The sequence below is a fragment of the Macaca thibetana genome, chromosome 19, assembly GCF_024542745.1.
Source record: "Macaca thibetana thibetana isolate TM-01 chromosome 19, ASM2454274v1, whole genome shotgun sequence".
NCBI lineage: Eukaryota > Metazoa > Chordata > Mammalia > Primates > Cercopithecidae > Macaca > Macaca thibetana.
The window spans coordinates 38492044-38518466 of NC_065596.1; the positions used below are offsets into that span (position 1 = coordinate 38492044).

Sequence of the window (26423 nt, forward strand, 5' to 3'; positions counted from 1 at the left end):
AGGTCAGTGCTCCCCTCCCTGCTGCTTCATTGCTTTTCAGTCTCTCTCCAGGTTGCATGACTCTACTTGGAAAAAAAAATCCTGACTTTTGAATTTAATTATGCATTTCATGCTCTCAGACCCATCCCAGCACATCTCCCTGATGTATCCACATCTTTTGTTTATTTTTTTCAGGGTGGGAGACTACATTGGAAAATAAAGAGTTAGCTCCAAATTCTGACATTCCTCAGGAAGAACCAGCCCCCAGCCTGAAAGTGCAAGAATCCTCAAGGGATTGTGCCTTGTCCTCTACATTAGAAGATACCTTGCAGGGTGGAGTCCAGGAAGTCCAAGAAACAGTGTTGAAGCAGGTGGAGTCTGCTCAGGAAAAAGACTTTCCTCAGAAGAAGCACTTTGACAACCATGAGTCCCAGGCAAACAGTGGTACTCTTGACACAAACCAAGTTTCGCTCCAGAAAATTAACAGCGTTGAGTCCCAGGTAAACAATGGTGCTCTTAACACAAACCAAGTTTTGCTCCAGAAAATTCCTCCTAGAAAACAATTGCGCAAATGTGACTCACAAGTTAAAAGCATGAAACATAATTCACGTGTAAAAATTCATCAGAAGAGCTATGAAAGGCAAAAGGCCAAGGAAGGCAATGGTTGCAGGAAAACCTTCAGTCGGAGTGCTAAACAGATTACATTTATAAGAATTCACAAGGGGAGCCAAGTTTGCCGATGTAGTGAATGTGGTAAAATATTCCGGAACCCAAGATACTTTTCTGTGCATAAGAAAATTCATACAGGAGAGAGGCCCTATGTGTGTCAAGCCTGTGGGAAAGGATTTGTTCAGAGCTCTTCCCTTACACAGCATCAGAGAGTTCATTCTGGAGAGAGACCATTTGAATGTCAGGAGTGTGGGAGGACCTTCAATGATCGCTCAGCCATCTCCCAGCACCTGAGGACTCACACTGGAGCTAAGCCCTACAAGTGTCAGGACTGTGGAAAAGCCTTCCGCCAGAGCTCCCACCTCATCAGACATCAGAGGACTCACACCGGGGAGCGCCCATATGCATGCAACAAATGTGGAAAGGCCTTCACCCAGAGCTCACACCTTATCGGGCACCAGAGAACCCACAATAGGACAAAGCGAAAGAAGAAACAGCCTACCTCATAGCTCTCAATCCAGTTGAAGAAACTTTGTCTTTTCAGCTTGACCCTACAATATAACGTGCACAGGCCTGCTTGTGAATCAGAACTGAATGTGAAAGGGAAGCATTGAGTGAGGACATTCCCAAAACCAAAGGACAACTGAGGAGACTGCCCAGCACATAATGAATAAATAAAATGAGTGAAGAGTTATTAACATTAGTTGGAAAAAAGATTTCCCATTCACTTGATATTGTTTGTTCACTCATTTAGTCATTAAAAGTGAGATTAATAAAATCTAAAATGTTATATAATAACTTTTAAAAAGCCAGGTAATTAATAATCTGCACTGATATATCCACAGTACCACAGTATTTATGTATATGAATTAAAGATTAAAAGATAGTGTGGATAAATAAACTATTGATCTATTTCTGTGTAGAACCTGCGTATTTCCTGCCTACTTAAATATCTCTATAGTAATGATTAATATTTAAGGAACATTAAAACACAAGGAGGGAGATTATCAGATAGTTCTAGAAGATTCTGTGCAAGGCTGCAGCACCTTGGGCACAAGATACTATGTGAGTTGGGATGACTAGATCTTTCTATTCCTTAGGGGGTTGTCATGACATGGTTAGGTGGAGGTAAGGAAAACTTAAACCCAAAGGGCTGGAAACCCCAGGCAAGTGTGGGGCTTCCCGGGAATATTCATGTTTCTTTTGTTTTTTTGACACAGAATCTCGCTCTGTCACCCAGGCTAGAGTGCAGAGGTAGAATCATAGCTTACTGTAGCCTCAAACACCTGGGCTCAAAGGATCCTCCTGGCTCAGCCTTTCAAGCAGCTGGGACTACAGGCATGCACCACCATGCGTAGCTTCATTTGGTTTGTGTTTCCGTTTTTCCTGAGAGACTATCACAAGGAAGGCAACTGCTCTGGCCAGGAGCCCATCACTTAAGCAAAAAGACACCGGCAGTACTAGAGCATGTGTTTGCCCACAGTTCACATTCTTTCTCCAGGTCACATAGCCCATAGTATATGACCCGCTCCATTCCTTGTTCTAGGCTCCACCTTTGCTCTTGAGTTCTGTGTAACACTTAAAAACATAAAACTCTGGACCAAAAATACTTAGGTTCAAGACACTGGTTGAGTGCTACTCTGCATAGCTTCTTTAGAACCCTTGGGTCTTGCCGACAAGGGTGAGGTACAGTCATGCCATCTAGGGTGAGAGTACCTCCTTTCTCTGCAGAAATGAAAAACCCTTGGAGACAGGACCTTGAGCCCATGTGCCTGGAGAATGACAGTGGTACACCAGCAACCCTATTGCCATTCACACATTGGGCATGGGCCTTGTGGCTGCTATGTTGCTTCTAGTCATTTCAGCACTTTAATATGGCACATGTTGCTTCTTTGAGAACATACACAGTTGAAGAACTTGCCCAGGGATCTTAGTTGGTAAAAACAGCTTCCTCAGCTGTTCAGAACTCTACAATATCACCTCTCAAGAATGAACCAAAGAATAGGACCCTTGAGATTAGAACCTGGTAAACTCAAAATTCCCAGATTCCAAATCCTAGACGGAGGTGTGAGTCCAAAGCTTTAGTGATGGCTTCAGGAACTGAGGTGATGGTTTGAGCTGGGTCTGGGAAAATAAGGGACCCAGGAGTAGGAAAGAGGGGGAGAACATACTAGGGTATGGGAGAGCTAATTGGGACTACAAGGTACAAGGCCAGTGGGTCCATTCCAAGGTATGGAATGGCTCATCTCATGGCTGGCACCTGGGCTTGAGGTGGCTCTAAGGCTGAGTTCAGTTGTGTTGGGTTCTCTCATCCAAAGAGCCAGGGTTCCAACAGAATTAGGCAGAAACAGCATGGCTTTTTCTGACCCAGCCTAGGTCACATGGTGTCACCCTAGGACAGTCTATCCTTTACAAGCCAGTCACTAAGGCCAGCCAGATTCAGGGGGAAGGGGGTTAAACTCCATCTCTTGAAGGGAGAGTAGCAAGGTTAGGAAAGGCAGGAGAGTGTAGTGGCCAACTCTGGATAAGAAGGTCTACAAGTATGCCAGCATTTACCTTTAAATACTGTGTATCCCCACCTGTACTTACAAGACAGGAAGAGGAAGGCAGGGAGAGAGACTGCACGTGTGGGAGCTGACACACTAGACACAAGTATTAGATGTGGTTTAAATCCTGACTCTGCTCCTCACTGGGTCTGTGATTGTCAGAAAGAGGATTAATGCCTGGAGGGTCCACGTTCCATATATCCAGTACACCAGTGGAAAGGTACATGAAGGGGCCGGGCGCCCTGGCTCAAGCCTGTAAAACCAGCACTTTGGGAGGCCGAGGAGGGCGGATCACGAGGTCAGGTGATCAAGACCATCCTGGCTAATAGAGTGAACCCCCGTCTCTACTAAATAAAAAAAATTAGCCAGGCATGGTGGCGGGTGCCTGTAATCCCAGCTACTCGGGAGGCTGAGGCAGGAGAATGGCGTGAACCCGGGAGGCGGAGCTTGCAGTGAGCCGAGATCGCGCCACTGCACTCCAGCCTGGGCGACAGAGCGAGACTCCATCTCAGAAAAAAAAAAAAAAAGACAGATTCTTATTAGGCGGTGCTCCAAAGACATTCTCCGGTTTCTAATTGTGATGATCAAGTATGGTTACATTGGTAAATTTGACATCACTGATGATCACAGAACTGGGGAAATTGTTGTGAACCTCACAGGCAGGTTAAACAAGTGTGGAATGATCAGCCCCAGATTTGATGTACTCAAAGTTCTAGAAAAACGGCAGAATAATCTGCTCTCATCCCGCCAATTTGGTTTCATTGTACTGACTTCAGCTGGCATCATGGACCACGAAGCATCAAGACAAAAATACACAAGAGGGAAAATCCTGGGATTCTTTTTCTAGGGGTGTAATGCTTACAAATAAAATGCCTCAGTGGACTACAGTGCATCCAAAAACATAAACAAAATCACTGACATTTGCACCACACAAAAGTTATCCTCCAATAGTGTGATCTTTCTTTCTTAGGGTGTAAAACCACACTCAGGGTTGTGGTATTTGATGCTGTGCGAAATGATTTTGCCTTTCCCTCACAGCTCGCGATTCCCTGTCACTGCTGTGAGAATTTGCGGGGCTATTCAGCATGGCCAGCATGGGTCCGAGCGAGGAGGGTCCATCCTAGTTGCACAGGCTACAGAGGGGCTCCCCGGGTGCTTTCCAAGGCCAGGTCTCCGCCTCGAAGTGCGTCAAAGATTGCAGGCCCGGGGGAGGCTGACCAGGGCCCGAGGGAGGACGACAAGCGAGGGGGACGTTGGCGGAGGGATTGTTGGGGGGGGGGGGGGGGTGGTTAATGGCGGAGTCGCGACCCAGCCGAGCCCACAGCTCTAGGAGGCTGGTTCTGCCTCTCTCCCCAAGCGTCGCCCCGCTAAGCTTCAAGCACCAGTGCACACAACCGCCGACTTTCCAGAGCCCACAGTCGGCTTCACGCTGGAGGCCGGAAACGACAAGTCCCCAAAGCCCGCGCGCTCGGCCCTTCCTAACTGACCTACCCAATCACCGCACCGCTTCACGCTGGAGGCCGGAAACGACAAGTCCCCAAAGCCCGCGCGCTCTGCCCGCCTGAACTGACCTACCCAATCACCGCACCGCTTCACGCTGGAGGCCGGAAACGACAAGTCCTCAAAGCCCGCGCGCTCTGCCCGCATGAACTGACCTACCCAATCACCGCACCGCTTCACGCTGGAGGCCAGAAACCACAACTCCCCAAAGCCCGCGCGCTCTGCCCGCCCGAACTGACCTACCCAATCACCGCACCGCTTCACGCTGGAGGCCAGAAACCACAACTCCCCAAAGCCCGCGCGCTCTGCCCGCCCGAACTGACCTACCCAATCACCGCACCGCTTCACGCTGGAGGCCAGAAACGACAAGTCCCCAAAGCCCGCGCGCGCGGCCCGCCCGAACTGACCTACCCAATCACCGCACCGCTTCACGCTGGAGGCCAGAAACGACAAGTCCCCAAAGCCCGCGCGCTCTGCCCGCCCGAACTGACCTACCCAATCACCGCACCGCTTCACGCTGGAGGCCAGAAACGACAAGTCCCCAAAGCCCGCGCGCTCTGCCCGCCCGAACTGACCTACCCAATCACCGCACCGCTTCGCGCTGGAGGCCAGAAACGACAAGTCCCCAAAGCCCGCGCGCGCGGCCCGCCCGAACTGACCTACCTAATCATCGCACCGCTACGACCTAGCGGCGACACACGATGCCCAGTAAGAGTCATGCTTTGCTAAATAAGCAACCTGCCTCATCCAATCAGCGTCTCGCCTGCCCGGTTAGTTCCTTGTCTTGCCCAACTAGATTCTTGCCTCCTCCAAACCGCTTCTTGCGTGTGCCTGTGCCTGGCCCAATCAGCGGCTTGCGCCTCTTCGCGCCCCGCCCCGGCCTGGTGGAAACAGACTCAGGGCCATTTTGGCTACACCTGGGAGCAGGGCGCCCCGCGGCTGGCTGCGGCCCTGCGAAGATGAATGGCCCCGGATCTGTGGAGGCCCGCCTGCCCCCTGGGGACCCCGTCTTCCGCCTGGAGGGTAGTGTCAGGTGCGTTTGAACCAGAGCAATTCCATCTTGAACAGGGGCTTGGTAAACTAAGGCTAAGACCGGTTGGGCTACATTCCCAGTAAGTTAAGGCATTCTTAGTCCCAGGATGAGATAGGAGGTCAGTACAAGATACAGGTCATACAAACCTTGCTGATAAAGCAGCTTGCAATAAAGAAGCCGCCCAAAACCCACCAAAACCAATATAGCGATGAGAGTGACCTGTGGTCGTCCTCATTGCTACCCTTCCACCAGCGCCATGACAGTTTACAAATGCCATGGCAACGTCAGGAAGTTACCCTATATGATCTCAAAAGGGGAGGCGTGAATTATCCACCCGTTGTTTAGCATATCATCAAGAAATAGCCATAAAAATGGGCAACCAGCAGTCCTCAGGGCTGCTCTGTCTATGGAGTAGCCATTCTTTATTCCTTTACTTTCCTAATAAACTTGCTTTCACTTTATGGACTGGACTTGAATTCTTTCTTGCGTAAGGGCCACAAACCCTCTCTTGAAGTCTGGATCGGGACTCTCTTTCCAGTAACAGTGAGAGCCCAGACTGGAGCTGGGTGGTCGCAGGCTCCCAGGGGTTTGGGGCCCTAGGGAGGTTGGTCTGTGCAACCGCCAGGCCCGGCCGGGGTCTCCTCATCAGGCTCAGGCGCACAAGCGCTGTGCTGGCCTGCCCGTCAATCACAGGTGAGAAGCATCCCGTTCCCCACTTGGGAATGGCCCAGCACCTTCCCATCCTAGATGCCCGGCCTGGCCTGGCCACGGACTCTTGGTGAAGGGTCAGGCGGCGCATCACTCAGCTGTGGTAGTGGTGATGATGGCAGGGGTGCTGGGGGACTCCAGCTGTGTCCTGAGCAGAAACTTGAAAGAAATGTGAGTAGCTCCGCCGAGACCACGCATCTCCAGGCACTCCCAGCAGGGGTAATATCGAGATGCTTACCACACCAGTTTGTGTTTTGCCATATCCAGGACCCTCAGTCTTATTTACTGACTAATAATTTTTATTATTTTTTATTTTTTTGAGAAGGAGTCTCGCTCTGTCGCCGAGGCTGGAGTGCAGTGACGCCATCTCGGCTCACTGCAAGCTCCGCCTCCCGGGTTCACGCCATTCTCCTGCCTTAGCCTCCCGAGTAGCTGGGACTACAGGCGCCCGCCACCTCGCCCGGCTAGTTTTTTGTATTTTTTAGTAGAGACGGGGTTTCACCGTGTTAGCCAGGATGGTCTCGATCTCCTGACCTCGTGATCCGCCCGTCTCGGCCTCCCAAAGTGCTGGGATTACAGGCTTGAGCCACCGCGCCCGGCCATTTTTTGCATTTTTAGTAGAGACGGGGTTTCACCGTGTTAGCCGGGATGGTCTTGATCTCCTGATCTCGTGATCCACCCACCTCGGCCTCCCAAAGTGCTGGGATTACAGGCGTGAGCCACCGCACCCGGCCTGCTGAATAATTTTTTAAAATCTATGCGTTAAAATTCAAAATTTATAAACTGATTTAAAAGGGGTCATTCGGGTCGGGTGCTGTGGGTCAGGCCTGTAATCACAGCACTTTGGGAGGCCTAGACGGGTGAATCGCTTGAGTCCAGGAGTTCCAGACCAGCCTGGGCAACATAGCAAGACCGCATATCTGGGAAAAAAGAAAGAAAAAAAGCTGGGCATGGTGGCACACACCTGTAGTCCCAGCTCCTTGGGAGGATCGCTTGAACCTAGGAGTTGGATGCTGCAGTAAGCTATGGTTGAACCTCTGCACTCCAGCCTGACCAGCAGAGGGAGACCTTGTCTCAAAAAAAGAGGGGTGGGGGTGGGGCCTTTTGGTTATTTATTTGCCAAAATAAACGTGAGTTAAATACAGTTGGTTAAAGGCCCAGCGCAGTGGCTCACACCTGTAATCCTAAAACTCTGGGAGGCCGAGGTGGGCGGATCATGAGATCAGGAAATCGAGAACATCCTGGCTAACACGGTGAAACCACGCCTCTACTAAAAATACAAAAAATTAGCGGGGCGTGGTGGCGGGCGCCTGTAGTCCCAGCTACTCAGGAGGCTGAGGCGGGAGAATGGCATGAACCCGGGAGGCGGAGCTTGCAGTGATCCGAGATGGGAGGTGGGTGGATCCGTTGAGGTCAGGAGTTCGAGAACAACCTGGGCAACCTGGAGAAATCCGTTCTCTACCAAATATACAAACATTAGCCAGGCACGCCTGTAGTCCCAGCTACCCAGAATCCTGAGGCAGGAAAATCCCTTGAATACAGGAGGCAGATGTTGCACTGATCTGAGATCATGCCACTGCACTCCAGGCTGGACAAGGAGTGAGTCTCCATCTCAAAATCATCATCATCATCATCATCATCATCATCATCATCTACAAGGGAAAATGGGAAAAGTTAAGGCAATTTTGAACAGGAAGAACAATGTAGGGCATGTCTTACCAAAATGAAAGTGTGTATTGTTAAGCTGAAGTAATTAAAACTGTGACCCTGGAGCAGAGACAGATCAATGCAACAACGCTATGTAGAGATGGCATTTGTGGCATATGATAAAGCAGCCATTTTCAAGTTATCCAGAAAAGAGGGAATGTTCACAAAATGTGCTGGGAGAGTATATAGTTGTCGGGAAGAAAATTAAGTCAGACCTCCATAATACCACACAGAAAGTTCAATTTCAGAGGGATGAAAGAGCAAACATTGGGTCGGGCACAGTGGCTCATGCCTGTAGGCTGAGGCACGGGTGGATTACCTGAGGTCAGGAGTTGGAGATAAGCCTGGCCAACATGGCAAAACCCCATCTCTACTAAAAATACGAAGATTAACCAAGTGTGGTGGCAGGCGCCTGTAATCACACCTACTCAGTGGACTGAGACAGGAGAATTGCTTGAACCTGGGAGGCAGAGGTTGCAGTGAGCTGAGATCGGGCCACTGCACTCCAGCCTAGGTGATGGAGCAACACTCTGTCTAAAAAAAAAAAAAAAAAAAAAAAAAAAAAGGGCCAGGCGCGGTGGCTCACGCCTGTAACCCCAGCACTCTGGGAGGCAAGGCGGACGGATCACCTGAGATGAAGAGTTTGAGACCAGCCTGGCCAACATGGTGAAACCCCATCTCTATTAAAAGTACAAAAATTAGCTGGGTGTGGTGGTGGGTGCCTGTAATCCCAGCTACTCAGGTAGCCGAGGCAGGAGAATTGCTTGAACCCGGGAGGTGGAGGTTGCAGTGAGCCCAGATGGAGCCACTGCACTCCAGCCTGGGCGACAAGAATGAGACTCTGTCTCAAAAAAAAAAAAAAAAAAAAAAAAAAAAATCAAACTCAACAATTTATCAAAAGGATGACAGTATATTCAAACTCAGTTTGCTTCAGGAATGCAAGAATGCTTCAGGCTGGGCACGGTGGCTCACGCCTGTAATCCCAGCATTTTGGAAGGCTGAGGCGGGCGGGTCACGAGGTCAGGAGATGGAGACCATCCTGGCTAACACGGTGAAACCCCGTCTCTACTGAAAATACAAAAAATTAGCCAGGCGCAGTGGTGGGCGCATGTAGTCCCATCAGCTCAGGAGGCTGAGGCAGGAGAATGGCATGAACCCGGGAGGTGGAGCATGCAGTGAGCCCAGATGGCGCCACTGCACTCCAGCCTGGGCCACATAGCGAGACTCCGTCACACAAAAAAAAAAAAAGAAAATGATTTAAAAGATCAAAAGGAAAAATAAACGCTTATGACAGTCAAGAAAATTATAATCAAAATAATAGTCAAAGAACTGGCCTTGCTTGATATTAAAATGCCATTATAATCTCAACCGAATGATATTATTATTATTTTTTTTTTTTTTTTTTTTTTTGAGACAGAGTCTGGCTCTGTCGCCCAGGCTGGAGTGCAGTGGCCGGATCTCAGCTCACTGCAAGCTCCGCCTCCCGGGTTTTCGCCATTCTCCTGCCTCAGCCTCCCGAGTAGCTGGGACTACAGGCGCCTGCCACCTCGCCCGGCTAGTTTTTTGTATTTTTTAGTAGAGACGGGGTTTCACCGTGTTAGCCAGGATGGTCTTGATCTCCTGACCTCATGATCCGCCCGTCTCAGCCTCCCAAAGTGCTGGGATTACAGGCTTGAGCCACCGCGCCCGGCCTATTATTATTATTATTATTATTATTTTGACACAGAGTCTCACTCCGTCTCCCAGGCTGGAGTGCAATGGCACGATCTCGGCTCACCGCAACCTCTGCCTCCCGGATTCAAGCGATTCTCCTGCCTCAGTGTCCCGAGTAGTTGGTATTACAGGTGTCTGCCACCACGCCCTGCTACAGAGTGGTGTTATTGTAAGTATTGATAAATGGATGTGTAGAAGAAAAATGATAGCTTATTTGAAAAGTGATTTTGGGAGAATTCTAGCTCTCCTGGTAAGCTGATGCCTGCATCAGACCTCAAACAAAAGTAATTCCTAATAGACTAATGATTTGTGTGTTTTTAACAAATTTTTTATATTTTGAGATGGAGTCTTGCTCTGTCACCCAGGCTAGAATGCAGTGGCGTGATCTTAGCTCACTGCAACCTCTGCCTCCCAAGTTCAAGCAATTCTCCCCACTCAGCCCCACTAGTAGCTGGGATTATAGGCACGTGCCATAATGCCCTAATTTTTGTATTTTTACAATTTGCCCTAATTACATAATGCCCTAATTTTTGTATTTTACAACATGGTGAGACCCCGTCTGTATTTTGTATTTTTAATAGAGACAGGGTCTCACCATGTTGGCCATGCTGTACTCAAACTCCTGGCCTCAAGTGATCCACCTGCCTCAGCTTCCTCAAGTGCTGGGATTACAGGCTTGAGCCACCGCACCTGGCCAGCTTTGCATGTTTTAAAAAGTGCAAAAGAAAATTGAGAAGACTACATAAACATAAAATCTATGGCTTGCAATGCTTTTTTAAGCAAGACAAAAAACTCATATCTATTCATAAAGGAAGACTAGACATACATAATTTACATAAAAAGAATTTTTTTTTTTCGAGACAGAGTCTTGTTCTGTCACCCAGGCTGGAGTGCAGTGGTGCAATCTCGGCTCACTGCAACCTCCGCCTCCTGAGTTCAAGCGATTCTCGTGCCTCACCCTCCTGAGTCGCTGGGATTACAGGCATGCACCTCCACGCCTGGCTGATTATTGTACTTTTAGTAGAGAGGGGTTTTGCCGTGTTGGCCAGTTTGGTCTTGAACTCCTGGTTTCAAGTGATTCTCTCTCTCTTTTTTTTTTTTTTTTTTTTTTTTTTTTGAGACAGAGTCTCGCTCTGTCGCCCAGGCTGGAGTGCAGTGGCCGGATCTCAGCTCACTGCAAGCTCCGCCTCCCAGGTTCACGCCATTCTCCTGCCTCAGCCTCCCGAGTAGCTGGGACTACAGGCGCCTGCCACCTCTCCCGGCTAGTTTTTTGTATTTTTTAGTAGAGACGGGGTTTCACCGTATTAGCCAGGATGGTCTCCATCTCCTGACCTCGTGATCCACCCGTCTCGGCCTCCCAAAGTGCTGGGATTACAGGCTTGAGCCACCGCGCCCGGCCGATAATTCATATTATAATATTTCCATAAACCTGGCTCACAGAATAAAAGCTTGAAAAGTTTATTTCAATAATCATTAGAAAAATTATGGCCAGGCACGGTGACTCATGCCTGTAATCCCAGCACTTTGGGAGGCCGAGGCGGGCGGATCATGAGGTCAGGGGTTCGAGACCAGCCTGATCAACATAGTGAAACCCCGTCTCTACTAAAAGTACAAAAATTAGCTGGGCGTGGTAGCACACGCCCATAATCCCAGCTACTCAGGAGGCTGCGGCATGAGAATCGCTTGAACCTGGGAGGCAGAGGTTGCAGTGAGCTGAGATGACGCCACTGCACTCCAGCCTGGGCAACAGAACGAGACTCCGTCTCAAAAAAAAAAAAAAGTATGGAAGTGAAAAATTGTGCAAAAATGAGTGTGCACCAACTTTCTGTCAGAGTTTCACCTTAATCAACTAATAAGAAAGCAAACAAAAGATAAACTGTACAAGCATGCCAACAATAATCTTTATTTCTGCCATGTTTTACCCTTTAATATTCACAAGAAAAGTCATACAGGAGGAAAATTTTATAACTATAGTAAATATAGACAACTTTAACAACACTAGATCTATTGGCCAAAAGGAAAAAACAAAAAACAACCCCCAGTATATCCCTAACTGTATACCAGAGAGTCTTAAAAGATAAAATAATTTGGCCAGGCGCGGTGGCTCACGCCTGTAATCTCAGCACTTTGGGAGGCCGAGGTGGGCGGATCACGAGGTCAGGAGATTAAGACCATCCTAGCTAACACGGTGAAACTCCGTCTCTACTAAAAATACAAGAACAAAATTAGCCAGGCGTGGTGGCAGGCGCCTGTTTTCCCATCTACTCCAGAGGCTGAGGTGGGAGAGTGGCATGAACCCTGGAGGCAGAGCTTGCAGTGAGCTGTGATCGTGCCACTGCACTGCAGGCTGGGTGACACAGCGGGACTCCGCCGCCTCAAAAAAAAAAAAAAAGATAAAATAATTCATATGATTATAATAAATGTGAGAAAAACTTCTTTTACAGCTCTTGTCTTTCTCAAAGGGGGAGGACTGCTCCTGGACAGAAACCCCATGGATGTATTCAACATGGTAAATCATTTTGATGGAACTCTCACCTACTTGCACATCACAACTTATTAGATAGAAAATTTATTAATGTAATCAATGTGGAAAGTTTTTCAGCCTGGTGCTCCCACCTTGTTAGACATTGCATAACTCATACTGGAGACTCTGGGAACATCAGGAACATCAGAGAGCTTTCAGCAGGAGATCTTATCTAATTGGGCAATAGAAAACTCACACTGAAGAAAAACAATTCCATGGTAATCAATGTGAGAAATCTTTCAGTGACATCCTTGATTTTAATTTGCATCAAGGAAAGTGTAATGGAGAGAAGCCTTATGAATGTAGTCAAGGTAGCAAATCTTTCTATACAGCTCTGGGTTTGTTGCACATAAAATAACTCATACTGGAGAGAAGCTTCATAACTGTAATCAGTGTTGGAAATGCTTCAATTACAGTTCTCACTTGTTGCTCATCAGATAAATCATACCGCAGAGAAACTGGGAGTGTCCTGAGTGTGACAAATCAGCTGTAGCTGATTACTTATTTGGCATCAGAGATTTCACACTAGAGAGAAACCTCATGAATGTCACCAGTGTGGAAAATCCTGCGGCAAGAATTCTCACCTTACTGAACAGCAAAGAACTCATTCTGGAGAGAAGCCTATAAATGTAGTCAATGTGGAAAAACTTTCAGACAGAATTCTTACCTTCTTGTGTGTGCATCAAAAAATTCATATAGTCAAAAACCAACATGAATGTCTAAATGTGAAAAAGCCTTCAGGAGACTATCTGACCTATGGAACACCAGATAATTCATAATAGAGAGAAAGTGTATACATATAATCAGTGCAGAAAGTCCTTCCAGGCAGCATTCTAGTCATGTCAGGCACCAGATAACTCATTCTTGAATCAAACTGTTAATGAACTTTTTATTTTATTTTAGTTTTGAGATGGAGTCTTGCTCTGTTGCCCAGGCTGGAGTGCAGTGGCAGGATCTCAGCTCACTGCAAGCTCCGCTTCCCAGGTTCACGCCATTCTCCTGCCTCAGCCTCCCGAGTAGCTGGGACTACAGGTGCCCGCCACCACGTCCGGTTAATTTTTTGTATTTTTAGTAGAGACGGGGTTTCACCATGTTCGCCAGGATGGTCTCAATCTCCTGACCTTGTGATCCGCCTGCCTCGGCCTCCCAAAGTGCTGGGATTACAGGCGTGAGTGACCACACCTGGTGAATGAACTTTTTAAATTGAGACAGGGTTTCGCTCTGTCATCCAGGCTAGAGTGTAGTGGCAGGATCATCACTCCCTGCAGCCTCAACCTCTTGGTCTCAAGTGATTCTCCAACCTCAGCCTCCCAAAGTGCTGGGGTTACAGGTGTGAGGCATTGTGCCCAGCCATAACATTAAAAATATTTTCTTCCCCTTTATTTGGACATCAAGGTAAAAGTAACTTTTTTTTTTTTTTTCTTTTTTGAGACAGAGGCAGGCTAGAGGAGTGCAGTGGCACCATCTCGGCTCACTGCAACCTCCACCTCCTAGGCTCAAGCCATTCTCCTGTTTCAGCCTCCTGAGTAGCTGGGATTACAGGTGCCTGCCACCACACCCAGCTAGTTTTTGTATTTTTAGTAGAGACAGGGTTTTGCCATGTTGGCCAGGCTGGTCTTGAACTCCTGACCTCAGGTGATTCACCTGCCTCAGCCTCTCAACGTGCTGGAATTACAGGCATAAGCCACCGTGCCCCCGGCCAAAGGTAACATTTTTAATGTAACAATATATGGTCATTCTTTGCTCTTATGACACAATCCTACAAAAGGCAATCACTAAGCTTAAGCACCAAGCCTAAAAATGAATAATATATGTAATCCCAGCACTTTGGGAGGCCGAGACGGGCGGATCACGAGGTCAGGAGATCGAGACCATCCTGGCTAACACAGTGAAACCCCGTCTCTACTAAAAAATACAAAAAATAGCCGGGCGAAGTGGTGGGCGCCTGTAGTCCCAGCTACTCGGGAGGCTGAGGCAGGAGAATGGCGCAAACCCGGGAGGTGGAGCTTGCAGTGAGCTGAGATCCGGCCACTGCACTCCAGCCTGGGCGACAGCGCGAGACTCCATCTCAAAAAAAAAAAAAAAAAAAAAAAATAATAATATAAACACTGATGTGGAGAAAGTTGTTCCTCAAACGAATGCATTATTGATACAGACATGGAAACAGTAGACAGAAATGTAATATTGAAATTCTTATTAAACATTTTTCCACGTGAGACCACGGCAGATTCTGTAAGACATAAGCATGCTACAAAGTGAAAAATGCATGATGTATGTGATTGTTTTGCCATATTAAAGTATGTTTGCAGCCCTGCGTGGTGGCTCACACCTGTAATCCAGACACTTTGGGAGGCCAAGGCAGGCGGATAATGAGGTCAGGAGATTGAGACCATCCTGGCCAAAATGGTGAAACTCCAACTCTACTAAAATACAAAAAATTAGCTGGGCGTGGTGATGCGGGCTTATAGTCCTAGTTACTTGGGAGGCTGAGGCAGGGGAATCGCTTGAACCTGGGAGGCAGAGGTTGCAGTGAGCCGAGATCGCACCATTGCACTCCAGCCTGGGCAACAAGAGTGAAACTCCGTCTCAAAAAAAAAGAAAAAAAAATTAAATCACTATAATCCTAAATCTCATTAGAAATATCAGGATAAATCCAAAATATATATTTTCTTAAAAAGTAATTTTACAAGCCGGGCGCGGTGGCTCAAGCCTGTAATCCCAGCACTTTGGGAGGCTGAGACGGGCGGATCACAAGGTCAGGAGATCGAGACCATCCTGGCTAACACGGTGAAACCCCGTCTCTACTAAAAAATACAAAAAACTAGCCGGGTGAGGTGGCGGGCGCCTGTGGTCCCAGCTACTCCGGAGGCTGAGGCAGGAGAATGGCCTAAACCCGGGAGGCGGAGCTTGCAGTGAGCTGAGATCCGGCCACTGCACTCCAGCCTGGGTGACAGAGCCAGAGTCAGTCTCAAAAAAAAAAAAAAAAAAAAGTAATTTTACATTGAAGAAGTCTATAATGGCTACGCTAGTAATAATGAGTCATTCTAGTACACAGATTGTGGTCTCTGAAACACATTTCCCACTAAAAAGAACCAGGCTCCTCAGGGAAATAACAGATTCCAGGGCTGAAGCAGGACATTTGCAGAATGCCCATACCAGAAAGCAAAGAAGCTATCAAAGAGTACTGGGGTCATGTCACAAGGACATAGGAGCAAGCTTGAAGGAGCTCCTCTTGACCAAGGTTGGGTCAAGTGGAGAATTAAGTTATTCACTGAAATGAATTAAAACACATTCAATATGTTAAAAATCCACATATGGCTGAATCCATATTCAGTGTTTAAATTACCCCATTTGTGTCTTTTTTATATTTTACTTATTTGAATTAGGATATGAACAAAGTTCATACTTCTGTTTTGAGATGGAGTCTCACCCTATCACCCAGACTGGAGTGCAGGTGCGATCTTGGCTCACTGCAACCTCCGCCTCCCTGGTCAAGCGATTCTCCTGCTCCAGCCTCCTGAGGCTGGGTGCAGTGGCCCAAGCCTGTAATCCCAGTACTTGGGAGGCTGGGGTAGGGGAATCGCTTGACCAGGGAGGCGGAGGTTGCAGTGAGCTGAGATTGCGCCATTGCACTCCAGCCTGGGTGATAGGGCAAGACTCCGTCTCAAAACAAAACAAAACAAAACAAAACACAAATAAATGGAAATAAAATGAAAAATCACATGTGGAAGACATCCACATGAGACGTCAGTACATATTAACCAAATGCAAGGTATGAACTTTGTTCATATCCTAATTTGAGTAAGTAAAATATAAAAAAAGACACAATTGGGGTAACTTTAACACTGAATATTTTATAATATTAAGAAACTATTCCTAACATTATAGGTGAATTAATGATTGTGTAGTTATTTTAAAAAATCATTCTTTTGCCGGGTGTGGTGGCTCATGCCTGTAATCCCAGCACTTTGGGAGGCCAAGGTGGGCGGATCACAAGGTCAGGAGTTCAAGACCAGCCTGACCAATATGGCGAAATCCCGTCTCTACTAAAAATACAAAAATTAACCAAGCATGGTGGTGCGTGCCTGTAATCCCAGCTACTCAGGAGGCTGAGGCAGAAGAATTGCCTGAACCCGGGAGGCAGAGGTTGCAGTGAGCCAAGATCGTGACTGGCAACTGCACTCCAGCCTGGGCGACACAGTGAGACTTTGTCTAAAAAAAAAAAAAAAAAAGTCATTCTTTTTTCCCATTATATCTTTTTTTTTTCTAATAGGTCTTGGTGTTGATTTTTAAACAGCTTGAGATGTAATTCACATACCATTCGCCCACTTAAAATGTACATGGTTTAATACACTCACAGTTTTACAACCATCACTACAATAAATTTTAGAACATTTTCATTACCCCAGAAAGAAGCCAGTTTCTCAAATTCCCATTGACTGGAATTTCTCCTCAATCTTCCCTAGGCCCTGACAACACTCTGTGTCTTTGGATTTGCCCACTCTAGAAAAAAGCATTGTCTTTTAGAGATATTCTTTTTTTTTTTTTTTTTTTTTTTTTTTTTTTTTTGAGACAGAGTCTCGCTCTGTCACCCAGGCTGGAGTGTCTTGGCTCACTGCAAGCTCCACCTCCCAGGTTCACACCATTCTCCTCCCTTAGCCTCCCGAGTAGCTGGGACTACAGATGCCCGCCACCACGCCCAGCTAATTTTTTGTATTTTTAATGGAGACAGGGTTTCTGTTAGACAGGATGATCTTGATCTCCTGACCTCGTGATCCACCCGCCCCGGCCTCCCAAAGTGTTGGGATTACAGGCGTGAGCCACAGCGCCTGGCCCTAGACATACATTCTTAAATTCTTAAGTATTTATGGATGAAATGATGTGTCTAGGATTTGCTTCAAAATAACCCTGGGAACTGGGAGCAGGTAGGGATAGAGTAAAAGGCAGAATGCTGACAGTCAATGAAACTAGTTGAGGGTGATTGATGCATGGGTGAAACATGGGGTTTCATTACACTATTCTCTCTACTTTTGTATGTTTGAAATTTTCTTTCTTTCTTTTTTTTTTTTTTTGAGACAGAGTCTCGCTTTGTAGCCTGGGCTGGAATGCAGTGGTGTGATCTCAGCTCACTGCAAGCTCCGCCTCCCAGGTTCATGCAATTCTCCTGCCTCAGTGGATCACAAGGTCAGGAGATCGAGATCATCCTGGCTAACGGAATGAAACCCCGTCTCTACTAAAAATACAAAAAATTAACCGGGCGTGGTGGCGGGCGCCTGTAGTCCCAGCTACTCAGGAGGCTGAGGCAGGAGAAAGGTGTGAACCCGGGAGGCAGAGCCTGCAGTGAGCTGAGATCGCACCACTGCACTCCAGCCTGGGGGACAGAGGGAGTCTCCGTCTCACAAAAAAAAAAAAAGACTGAGGGAGCCTTCCCAGGAAACCCCTAGCAGCCTTATTTCTCCTTGGCCAGAATACCCTTGCCTAATTCACACAGCAAGAGGCTTGAGTCCATTCCGATTAGCTTAGAATCCATCAAGATCCCCCCTTAGGGAGTCAGATTCTAGATTTCCTGGAAGAATCTAAAAATTGCGGGATCGTGCTAGCCAGGTATGAAAACAAGCAAGTAAAAAGGTGACGACTGTTGGGTAAAGCTATTGACAAGGTCAGGCACAAGACAGTCAAGCCAAGGAAGGTTAGTCACAGATGCACCCCAAACACAAAAACACAGTCCAGGAGCTGAGGATGCCTGAGCCACAGTGGTTCCCGCCTATCTGGCATTCGTAGGAAAGTTTCCTGTGGTCTCCCTCATTGAAGAGCCAGGACGGGTCAGCAGGTGGTGGGTCTCAGACACTGAAGCCCACAGCACTGAGACTGAACATGAGACCATTTATAGTAACAGAACTCTGACCCACAACTTCTGCAGCAATAGGTACGAAACAGAACTTGGTCACTAACTGCCAGCCTCCCTATTTTTTTCCCTGTCCCACTTAGGAGCTACCACAGAAAGCCAAATAGGCTCGACTGAGCAATCACCTAGGACGAATCGCCGCCTCCAGTTAGCGTGCTTCCAGCTTCCACACGGAATGCTCCAAGTGGGCACACCCGGGGCTTGTTTCTGTCACTAGGACGCGACCCCACGCCCAGGCTGTCCCCGAGTCCCTGCCACAGGCGCAGATGGTGGCGGGCGCCCTTGCCCCTGGGCTCCCGGTTAACGGCCTCGGACCGTTCTCATGGCGCAGTCTTCGTCTCTCACCCCAGCAGGCCAAGGCGCCGGCAAGGCCCCTGAGGAGATGACAGCGCCGAGTCCCATCAGGCGCTAGTCCCGCCCTGGACGCCGGGCGCCGCCTCCACAGTCTCGGCTTCGGTTGCTGGATGAGAACCAGCGTGGCCCGTTCAAGGTGGAGGGCACAGGCGCACCAAGGAGCAGAGCCGCGGGAAGCAACTCCCTAAGCCACAATGCTAGTCGCGAACACAGGAAAAAGCTCGTCTCGCCGCCGCGGGACCGCAAGCTCCCGCCGGCAATGAATATACCTGTGGGAGCAACGGCCGCGGCGCGGAATTCTGGGAGTTGTTCGTTGCGCGGAGCGCAGGCACGTCCGCCGGCCACCGGAAGCAGCGCCATTGCCCGGTGCGTACAGGTGAGTCTGGCCCCCTCAAGGTTGGCGCGGAGGTTTCACTGTTAGCCGGGTGCGGCCCGAGCGCAGGACCAGGCCAGAGCCGCCCCAAGTGACCTGGGCGTGCCGGAGAAACGAGCAGGGCCTGCGGGAGTCCCTCATGCGGCGAGGCCGGGCAAGGGCAGGGGCCTGATGGGATCGGGATCTCTCCGGCCTCAGGGACAGGGAAGACCAGTCCAGTCAGATTTCCCCTGCCGCAGCGCCCGGCTGGGTCTGAGCTTGTTGGGAGGCTCTCTTGCTACAGAGCTGGGAGGGAACTGATAAGGCCGGGCCCCCTCGCAGGTCCGGGCAGGGGGTAGGACTGGGTGGGCCCTCCCGACAGAAGGGGCCTGGGTCGAGGGCTGCAGGGGCTGGAGATTCAGGCCGGAGTATGGAGCTCTGGGGCTGCCGACCCAGTGGGCCTCTCCCGGCTCCTTTTGCCTCCCTTAGCTCATCTTCTGCGGCTTATCCACAGGTGGCAGCCAAGAGCCTCCTGGTACAGCGGCACCAGGTGGCGCCTATTGGACCCCAGAGGTCATCCCAGCTCCAGACGTGGACACATTTTCTTCCAATGGTACGTGAAGCTTGAACCTTGAAGAGAACGTGTGTATTTTTCAAGTGAAGAGAAGATTAAGGCCAGTCCTGGCAGGGCAGGGGTAACTGGGGTGTTGGGGGCCTGCAGTGGTTAAGCGCTGCTGGTGCACCCCAGTGAGAGACTACAGAGGTGAACAGGATGGGATGTGTATGTAACGCCTGTAAGTGAGGGATCGGGGTTGCATTTGTGTTGGGTGATATTTGATGGGGACCATACAAGGCAGTGCTAATGAGGAAGGCATGGGGTTGGATTTCAGAGTCTAAGGGAGCAGGGAAACATCTGATTGTGGAAATGACTCCGTTTAAGGAGGGATGCCAAAAGACAGGAAGGAGTGGAGGAAGACTGTGTTTCTGTTTCCAGCGTGGAGCCAGGATAGAAGTCACAGTGCAGGCAAGTTGTGGAATTCCTGGTCAGTCTCTGCATGGGAGTTGAGGAGCATGTGGGTGACATGACTGAATGTGGAGGAGGGAATGGCAGCGGCAGGAAGTCCAGGACGTTTGGGCTGGACATGTAACCTGGAGCAGATTGGAAACATCACCCCACAAGCAGGGAAGGAGAAAACTGGAAAAGGAAAGAGAAAGCAACTCCTTCCCTAGCCCTGCAGCCGGAGGGACTTCTGCCAGTTCAGCCCCCACACAGGTCTAGTATGAGGAACAGAAGGAGAATTTTATGTCCAAGTATAATCACTATGAATACATCTGTTGTGCCCCTTTTGCAGGTCAGCACAATGTTAAGCTCTGTAAATGCAACTCAGTTCTTTCAGCATCCTCACAAGGCAGGGCTTGCTGTCTTTCCAGATGTCTACAGATGAGGAAACTGAGGCCTGGAGAGGTTAAAGAGGCCCGTTCAGAGTCCTACAGCAGCAGGTAATGGAGGCAGTACTTTGAAAGCAGGTTGCAAAGTGAGTGTTCTCAGCCCTTGCCCTTGGATGCCTCCAGACAAGGAAGGACAGGGTTAGAGAGCAGAGATGGACACAGGCAGTGAGAGATTCCCCAGGGAAGGCCAGGAGCATCAGGACAGGATAGTATCACACAGGATATTGGGCAGACCTCTTGGGTGTGGTCTACATTTGTGTTTGTGTGTGTGTTCAGGAATGAGAGAGCAGAGCAGGAATGGGCAAGATAAGGAGGGGAAAACAAAGTGTTGGTCACTCTGTTCAGGCCTCAGCTGAGAGGAGAAGCGTCATGGGGGTGGGGCACTGGGCTATGGATTCATCTTGACCAGAGAGAAGACATCTGACCTCAGAATTTGAAGGGAGCTACTAATGAGTGCAGGCTTGCAGGAGTTTGTGTGCCAGGAAGTTGAAAGAGTCCAGAGTCATCCCTTGGAGTGAATTAAAAGGCTGATTTGTCTGCAAAGAGAGGACAGTGGTGGAAGGGGGCTGAAGTAGGGAGTGAGAGCATGAGCTTGCAGCTGTAAGGGGATGGTGACTGAGCAGATACTGGTGTTCCTGAACTCCTATACCACCCAGGACTCAGAAACTAGCAGGGTTGGGCAGAGAGGGCAGTCAAGGGCATGGGCAGATTACACAGAACAAACAGGTCAGAGAGGCCAAGAGATGGACCTCAAGCCAAGGATGCTAAGAAAAAGAACAGGGGCATTGGGCTGGGCTGGGCTGGGCCGGGGTATACCGGATGGGGAGGCTGGGAGCCTGAGTGGTAGTGTGCTTAGGGTCATGAGCTGTGGAGCTCCCCACTTCTCACTCCCCAGCCACAAGGCCTCAGTTAAGTTTTACTCAAGTTCTTTCTGCCTTGGTTTCCTCTTTCAGAAAACAGGGTAAATGCTGATAATTGTCTTTGTGGGGTTACAAGGAAGATCAAATGCATGAATTCAGGCAGAGAACAGGGTACAGTGCCTGTCATGTAGGAAGTACAGCCTGAGTGGTCAGTGGATTCTGAAAGGTAGGAAGGCCTGGGGCATTTTCTAGGGAAGGAGGCTGAGATCACAGGCCCCAGCATGTTTTGATTCATGTCTTCATTATTATTTTTTTTTATAGACGGAGTCTCACATGTTGCCCAGACTTGTCTCGAACTTCTGACCTCAAGAGAGCCTCCTGCCTTGGCCTCACAAAGTGCTGGGATTATATGTCTTTAATACAGAGCAGCTTTTTGTATTTTTTAGCCGTGCAGTTTATTTTATTGTGAACTGTTTGTGACTGTCACCTCTTTTTCTCATAGATCGTTATTTTCATTAAAGAAGCTTAAATATTTTGTCAAGTTGAAAAAATAGTCCTGGTTTTTTTTTTTGTTTTTTTTTTAGAGACAGGATCTCGCTCTGTCACCCAGGCTGGAATCGTGGCATGACCTCAGCTCGCTGCAGCCTCCGCCTCATGGGTTCAAGCGATTCTTGTGCCTCAGCCTCCCAAGTTACTGGGACCACAGATGTGCGCCACCACACCCAGCTAATTTTTTTATTGTTTTAGTATAGACAGGGTTTCACCATGTTGTCCAGGCTGGTCTTGAACTTGAAAAGTAATAGAAAACATAATATGTAATGGCAGAAATACGACTAGTTTTCACAGTAAATGTGATAGGTAGAACTCTTGTTTTAGTAGACACTTTGAATTGAAAATAAAAAGTTAAAGATATGTGCTACTTAGAAGAGTCAGATGATCCAGGCTTTGACAAATAGGTGGTAGGATGAGAATAGATCCATCAGTGAAAACAAATAAGGAAATGGGTGGCAAGATAATATCAGATAAGGTAGACCTTTAGTTCAACAGCATTAGGACACTTTTATCTTTTTTTTCTTTTTTTTTTTTTTTTGAAACAGGGTCTCACTCTGTCACCCAGGCTTGAGTGCAGTGATGCTATCACAGCTCACTGCAGCCTTGAGCTCCCGGCTCAAGTGAGCCTCCCACCTCAACCTTCTCAGTAGTTGGGACTACAAGTGTATGCCACTACACCCAGCTAAGTTTTTGATTTTTTTGTAGAGATTCGGTCTCACTTTGTTGTCCAAGCTAGTCTCCAACTCCTAGGCTCAAGCAGTCTTCCTGCTTTGACCTCTGTAATAGTCTGTTCTCATGCTGCTAATAAAGACATACCCGGGCCAGGCGTGGTGGCTCATGCCTGTAATCCCAGCACTTTGGGAGGCAGAGGTGGGTGGATCACAAGGTCAGGAGATTGAGACCATCCTGGCTAACATGGTGAAACCCTGTCTCTATTAAAAAAAAAAAATAGAAAAAATTAGCCGGGCGTGGTGGCAGGCACCTGTAGTCCCAGCTACTTGGGAGGCTGAGGCAGGAGAATGGCGTGAACCCAGGAGGCAGAGCTTGCAGGCTTGATGTGGGTTGAGATCGCATCACTGCACTCCAGCCTGAGCAACAGAGCGAGACTCCATCTCAAAAAAAAAAAAAAAAAAAAAAGACATACCCAAGACTGGGTAATTTATAAAGGAAAGAGGTTTAATTGACTCACAGTTTCACATAGCTGGGGAGGTCTCACAATCATGGCAGAAGGCAAAGGAGAAGCAAAGTCACACCTTACGTGGCAGCAGGCAAGAGGGTGTGTGCAGGGGAACTCTTCTTTATAGAAGCATCAGATCTTGTGAGACTGTCACAAGAACAGCAAGGAAAAGACCTGCCCCCATGACTCAGTTACCTGGGTCCCTCCTATAACATGACACATGGGAATTATGGGAGCTACAATATAAAAAGATTTAGGTGGGGACACAACCAAACCACATCAGCCTCCAAAAGTCCTGGGATTACAGGCATGATTACAGGATTAAGGCCTGGCCTTATCATCTCTTTAGTGATAAAAGGCTATAGGAAGAAGATACATTAATCTTGAATGTTTATGGGCCAGACACCATAGCATAGATATAAAACAAAAATTGTGTACTTAAAGGAAATATGAGAAGGACTATATGAGAAACTAAAACACTTATCTTAGAATTTGATCAGGCAGACAAAATAGAGTATAATAAATTATTTTAAGTATGGTGTCAAAGTAGATAATTTATAGATTTATCTACACACTTCTGTCTGTAATATATTCAGCCCACAGAAAATTAAAAGGCCCAGATTTTCTTCTGTGTACACAAGGCCCCTCCTTTATTAGATCTGTAAATCATTGAGTTCCCTTGGTCCTGGGTCCTGTTCCCTCTCTGTAACTCGATTGTTCCTGTTTAGTTTAAGTGCTGCTGAGTCTCGTGGACTTAAATATCTTTATTGTGGTGACCCAATTTCTTCTCTGGGCTTCAGGCTGGCAAACGTAACTGCCTGTGTAACATTCCCACTTGGAAATTGTGTCCAGCCTTAACATGTCTTGATTCCTCCCCCTCCTTGTTCACTCTGGGAAAAGATGGAAACTTTCCCAAGTTCTTGAATCTAGAAAAAGAGATGTCATTATTGAGCCTTCGCTCCCAATTCTGTTGCATAACTAATTATACTTCCAATGTAGAGAATGAATCTGCCCACTTCTCTCCATTTTGCTGTCCCTTGAGTCCAGGCCTTTGGTGATAGCCACTTCTCCTTATTGCACCTTTACTCCCCGCAGTGGATATTCTCCAGCCTGCCAACATCTACATAAGCCCAGCAATGCCTTCTCTCTCTCTGAGATAGAATTCTAAACTTGTATGGGACTTTCTCTAGCTGCGGCCCTTGCCTTTCTCTATGCTCAGGTCATGGGATGTGCCAGGGTCTTCCCAATCTCTGGGGTGAGGTTTCCAGTCTGCCTCAGCCTCTGCCTGTGCATTGGAGTGCCTCCCCTCCCTTAACCTCATCCTGTGGCCATAGCACTATAGTCTTTCCTTAATCCAATGCTGATTGCACTTCATTATTCTTGCCTGTTTGCTCATGTGGCCTCCCTGCTACCTGGGAAAAGGCCACACAGGCTGGGGTTGTGCCCTTGCTGGGTCTGGGTCCCACTTACATCCCTGGCCTGGAGCCTGGCACTTGGAGCGAGCCCAGAGTTCATCATTGTTGATGGTGACACCGCTGCTTTTCCTCTCTTATTGCGTTAGGATAGCTCAAGGAGCAGTTCTTCCCTTTGCATGTGTACCTGTGTGCAGCATTCTGGGAGCTGCCTGGCAATTCTGCTTTTGAATATTTAACCTAAACATACACATGCAGAAAGGCAGGCATGTGTGAAAGCAAGAGTGGCCATTATAGGGCTGATGTGAGGGTGAAATTTGGAAAAGTCGTAAATACTCAAACATTAAACTCTGAGGGTCTGCGATGTGCTCAGTACAGAGGGGGTGTGGGTTTCTGGCTCAGGAGCCTCCCATTGTTGTCACTTTTCCTCCTCTGTCTCTGGTCCTCCCACCTCCCTCACTGTAGCGATCATTGTGGTGACACCAGGCTTACCCCCAACAGTCTCCCCATCTAAAGATCTTCAATGTGGGTCTCTTCTTTCCATGTAGGGTCACGTATTCACAGGTTGTAGGGATTAGGATGTGGCCATCATTCAACTCACTACAGTCACGGTTAAAAAAAAAAAAATTGCAAAGCCCTGATCAGCATGCAAAGGGACAGGGAGAACAGGGAGGGGACACAGGACGCAGGTTTGGTGGTGTCAGGGTGAGTTTCTTCTCCTTGTGCAGGGGAGGCAGAGTGTTCAGCATTTGCTGTTACTGTGTCCTGACTGACTGGCCTCTGAGTTTTTCTTCGTGTTCAGGAAGAGAAGGTGGTGAAACTAAACAGGGCTGGGCGCTCTACGCTGCAGGGTTTCTTCACATCTGCTGGTGTGTGAGGTTGGCCTCTGGCTGAAGAGTCCTGTGCCTGACACAGCCTTGCCCACAAGGTTCTTCCTCCCTGTAAAGCAGTTTCTCAGCTCAGCACAGTCAGCATTTGGGGCCAGATCATCCTCTAGGGCTGCCCCGTGAGCTGTAGAATGTTTTACACCTTCCTACCCTCTGCAGCCAGTAGCTGCCCCCTTCTGCACCTCTTCCCCACTCCACTCCCACCAAACTCCCGAAACTGTCTTCAAACGTGGCCAAATGTTCCCTGAAGGCAAAACTGCCCCCAGTTGAGGACCACTGCTGTGAAGAAATGGCCCACCTTTCTCGAAATTCCTGAAGGCCTGTTTCTTATTAAGTAAGCCTGGCGTTCACTGTGTACGGGTCCTTGAGACCATTCACAGGTTGACCAGAAGGACTCACAGAACTCTGAAAAGCTCTTATATTCACAGTTACAGTTTAATACATTGAAAGGCTACAGATTAAAATTACAAGGCCGGGCATGGTGGCTCATGCCTATAATCCCAGCACTTTAGGAGGCCGGGGTGGGCGGATCGCCCAAGGTCAGGAGTTCGAGACCAGCCTGGCCAACATGGTGAAACCCCGTCTTTACTAAAAATACAAAAACTAGCCAGGTGTGGTGGCACGCACTTGGGAGGCTGAGAAAGGAGAATCGCTTGAACCCAGGAGATTGAGGTTGCAGGGACCCAAGATCACGCCACTGCACTCCAGCCTGGGTGACAGAGCAAGACTCTGTCTCAAAAAAAAAAAAAAAAAAAAAAAAAAAAATTACGGTGGGCAAAGGCATATAAGCTGGAGTCCGGGAGAGACCAGGACCAGCGTTCAGCTCATTCAGCGCTCAGTGAAGTTGCGTAGACAGTGCTTAATTCTCCAATGACCATGTGGACCAGGAAGCTCACCCAAGCCTTGGTGCTTAGGTTTTTTTCATTGAGGGATCTGTTATGTAGGCATGGAACCCATATAAATTACTTTGGCTACGCAGGCCCTCCAGAGATCCCCCTAATACACCATGGCCCAGTGCCCCTGGCAGGCAAAGACATTTTATCAGGCAGGATAGCCCAAGGGCTCAGAGGTTACCCCCCAGCAGCCAGTCAAGGAT

At 48.3% G+C, this 26423-nt stretch overlaps 4 protein-coding genes across 9 annotated transcripts in view; 3 read left to right on the forward strand and 1 right to left on the reverse strand.

Annotated features, from left to right (window-relative positions):
* ZNF274 (zinc finger protein 274) overlaps positions 1-1570 on the forward strand; it is a 31915-nt gene extending 30345 nt beyond the window's left edge. For all 3 annotated transcript variants that reach the window (XM_050768598.1, XM_050768599.1, XM_050768600.1), the window contains one exon: positions 175-1570. In XM_050768598.1, the coding sequence (XP_050624555.1) occupies positions 175-1157 (983 nt within the window). In that variant the 3' untranslated portion in view covers positions 1158-1570. The remainder of the gene's footprint in view (positions 1-174) is intronic.
* The window catches only part of ERVK3-1 (endogenous retrovirus group K3 member 1), a 226536-nt gene that overhangs the window by 135649 nt on the left and 64464 nt on the right, over positions 1-26423 (forward strand). Inside the window, exon 1 of one of the 2 annotated variants that reach the window (XM_050768701.1) lies at positions 4462-4471. The exons of the other annotated variant lie outside the window; for it this stretch is intronic. The gene's annotated coding sequence lies outside the window, so the exon portion shown is untranslated. Of the gene's footprint in view, positions 1-4461; positions 4472-26423 lie in introns of those variants that run through there. 2 annotated transcript variants of the gene reach the window in all.
* Positions 1-26423, reverse strand: part of ZSCAN18 (zinc finger and SCAN domain containing 18) — a 407087-nt gene that overhangs the window by 133346 nt on the left and 247318 nt on the right. The window lies entirely within an intron of this gene.
* The window catches only part of ZNF544 (zinc finger protein 544), a 34671-nt gene continuing 27224 nt past the window's right edge, over positions 18977-26423 (forward strand). The window contains exons 1-3 of one of the 3 annotated variants that reach the window (XM_050768583.1): positions 18977-19014; positions 19505-19603; positions 20422-20490. The gene's annotated coding sequence lies outside the window, so the exon portion shown is untranslated. The remainder of the gene's footprint in view (positions 19015-19504; positions 19604-20421; positions 20491-26423) is intronic. The other 2 variants (XM_050768582.1, XM_050768581.1) reach the window with 2 other exon arrangements.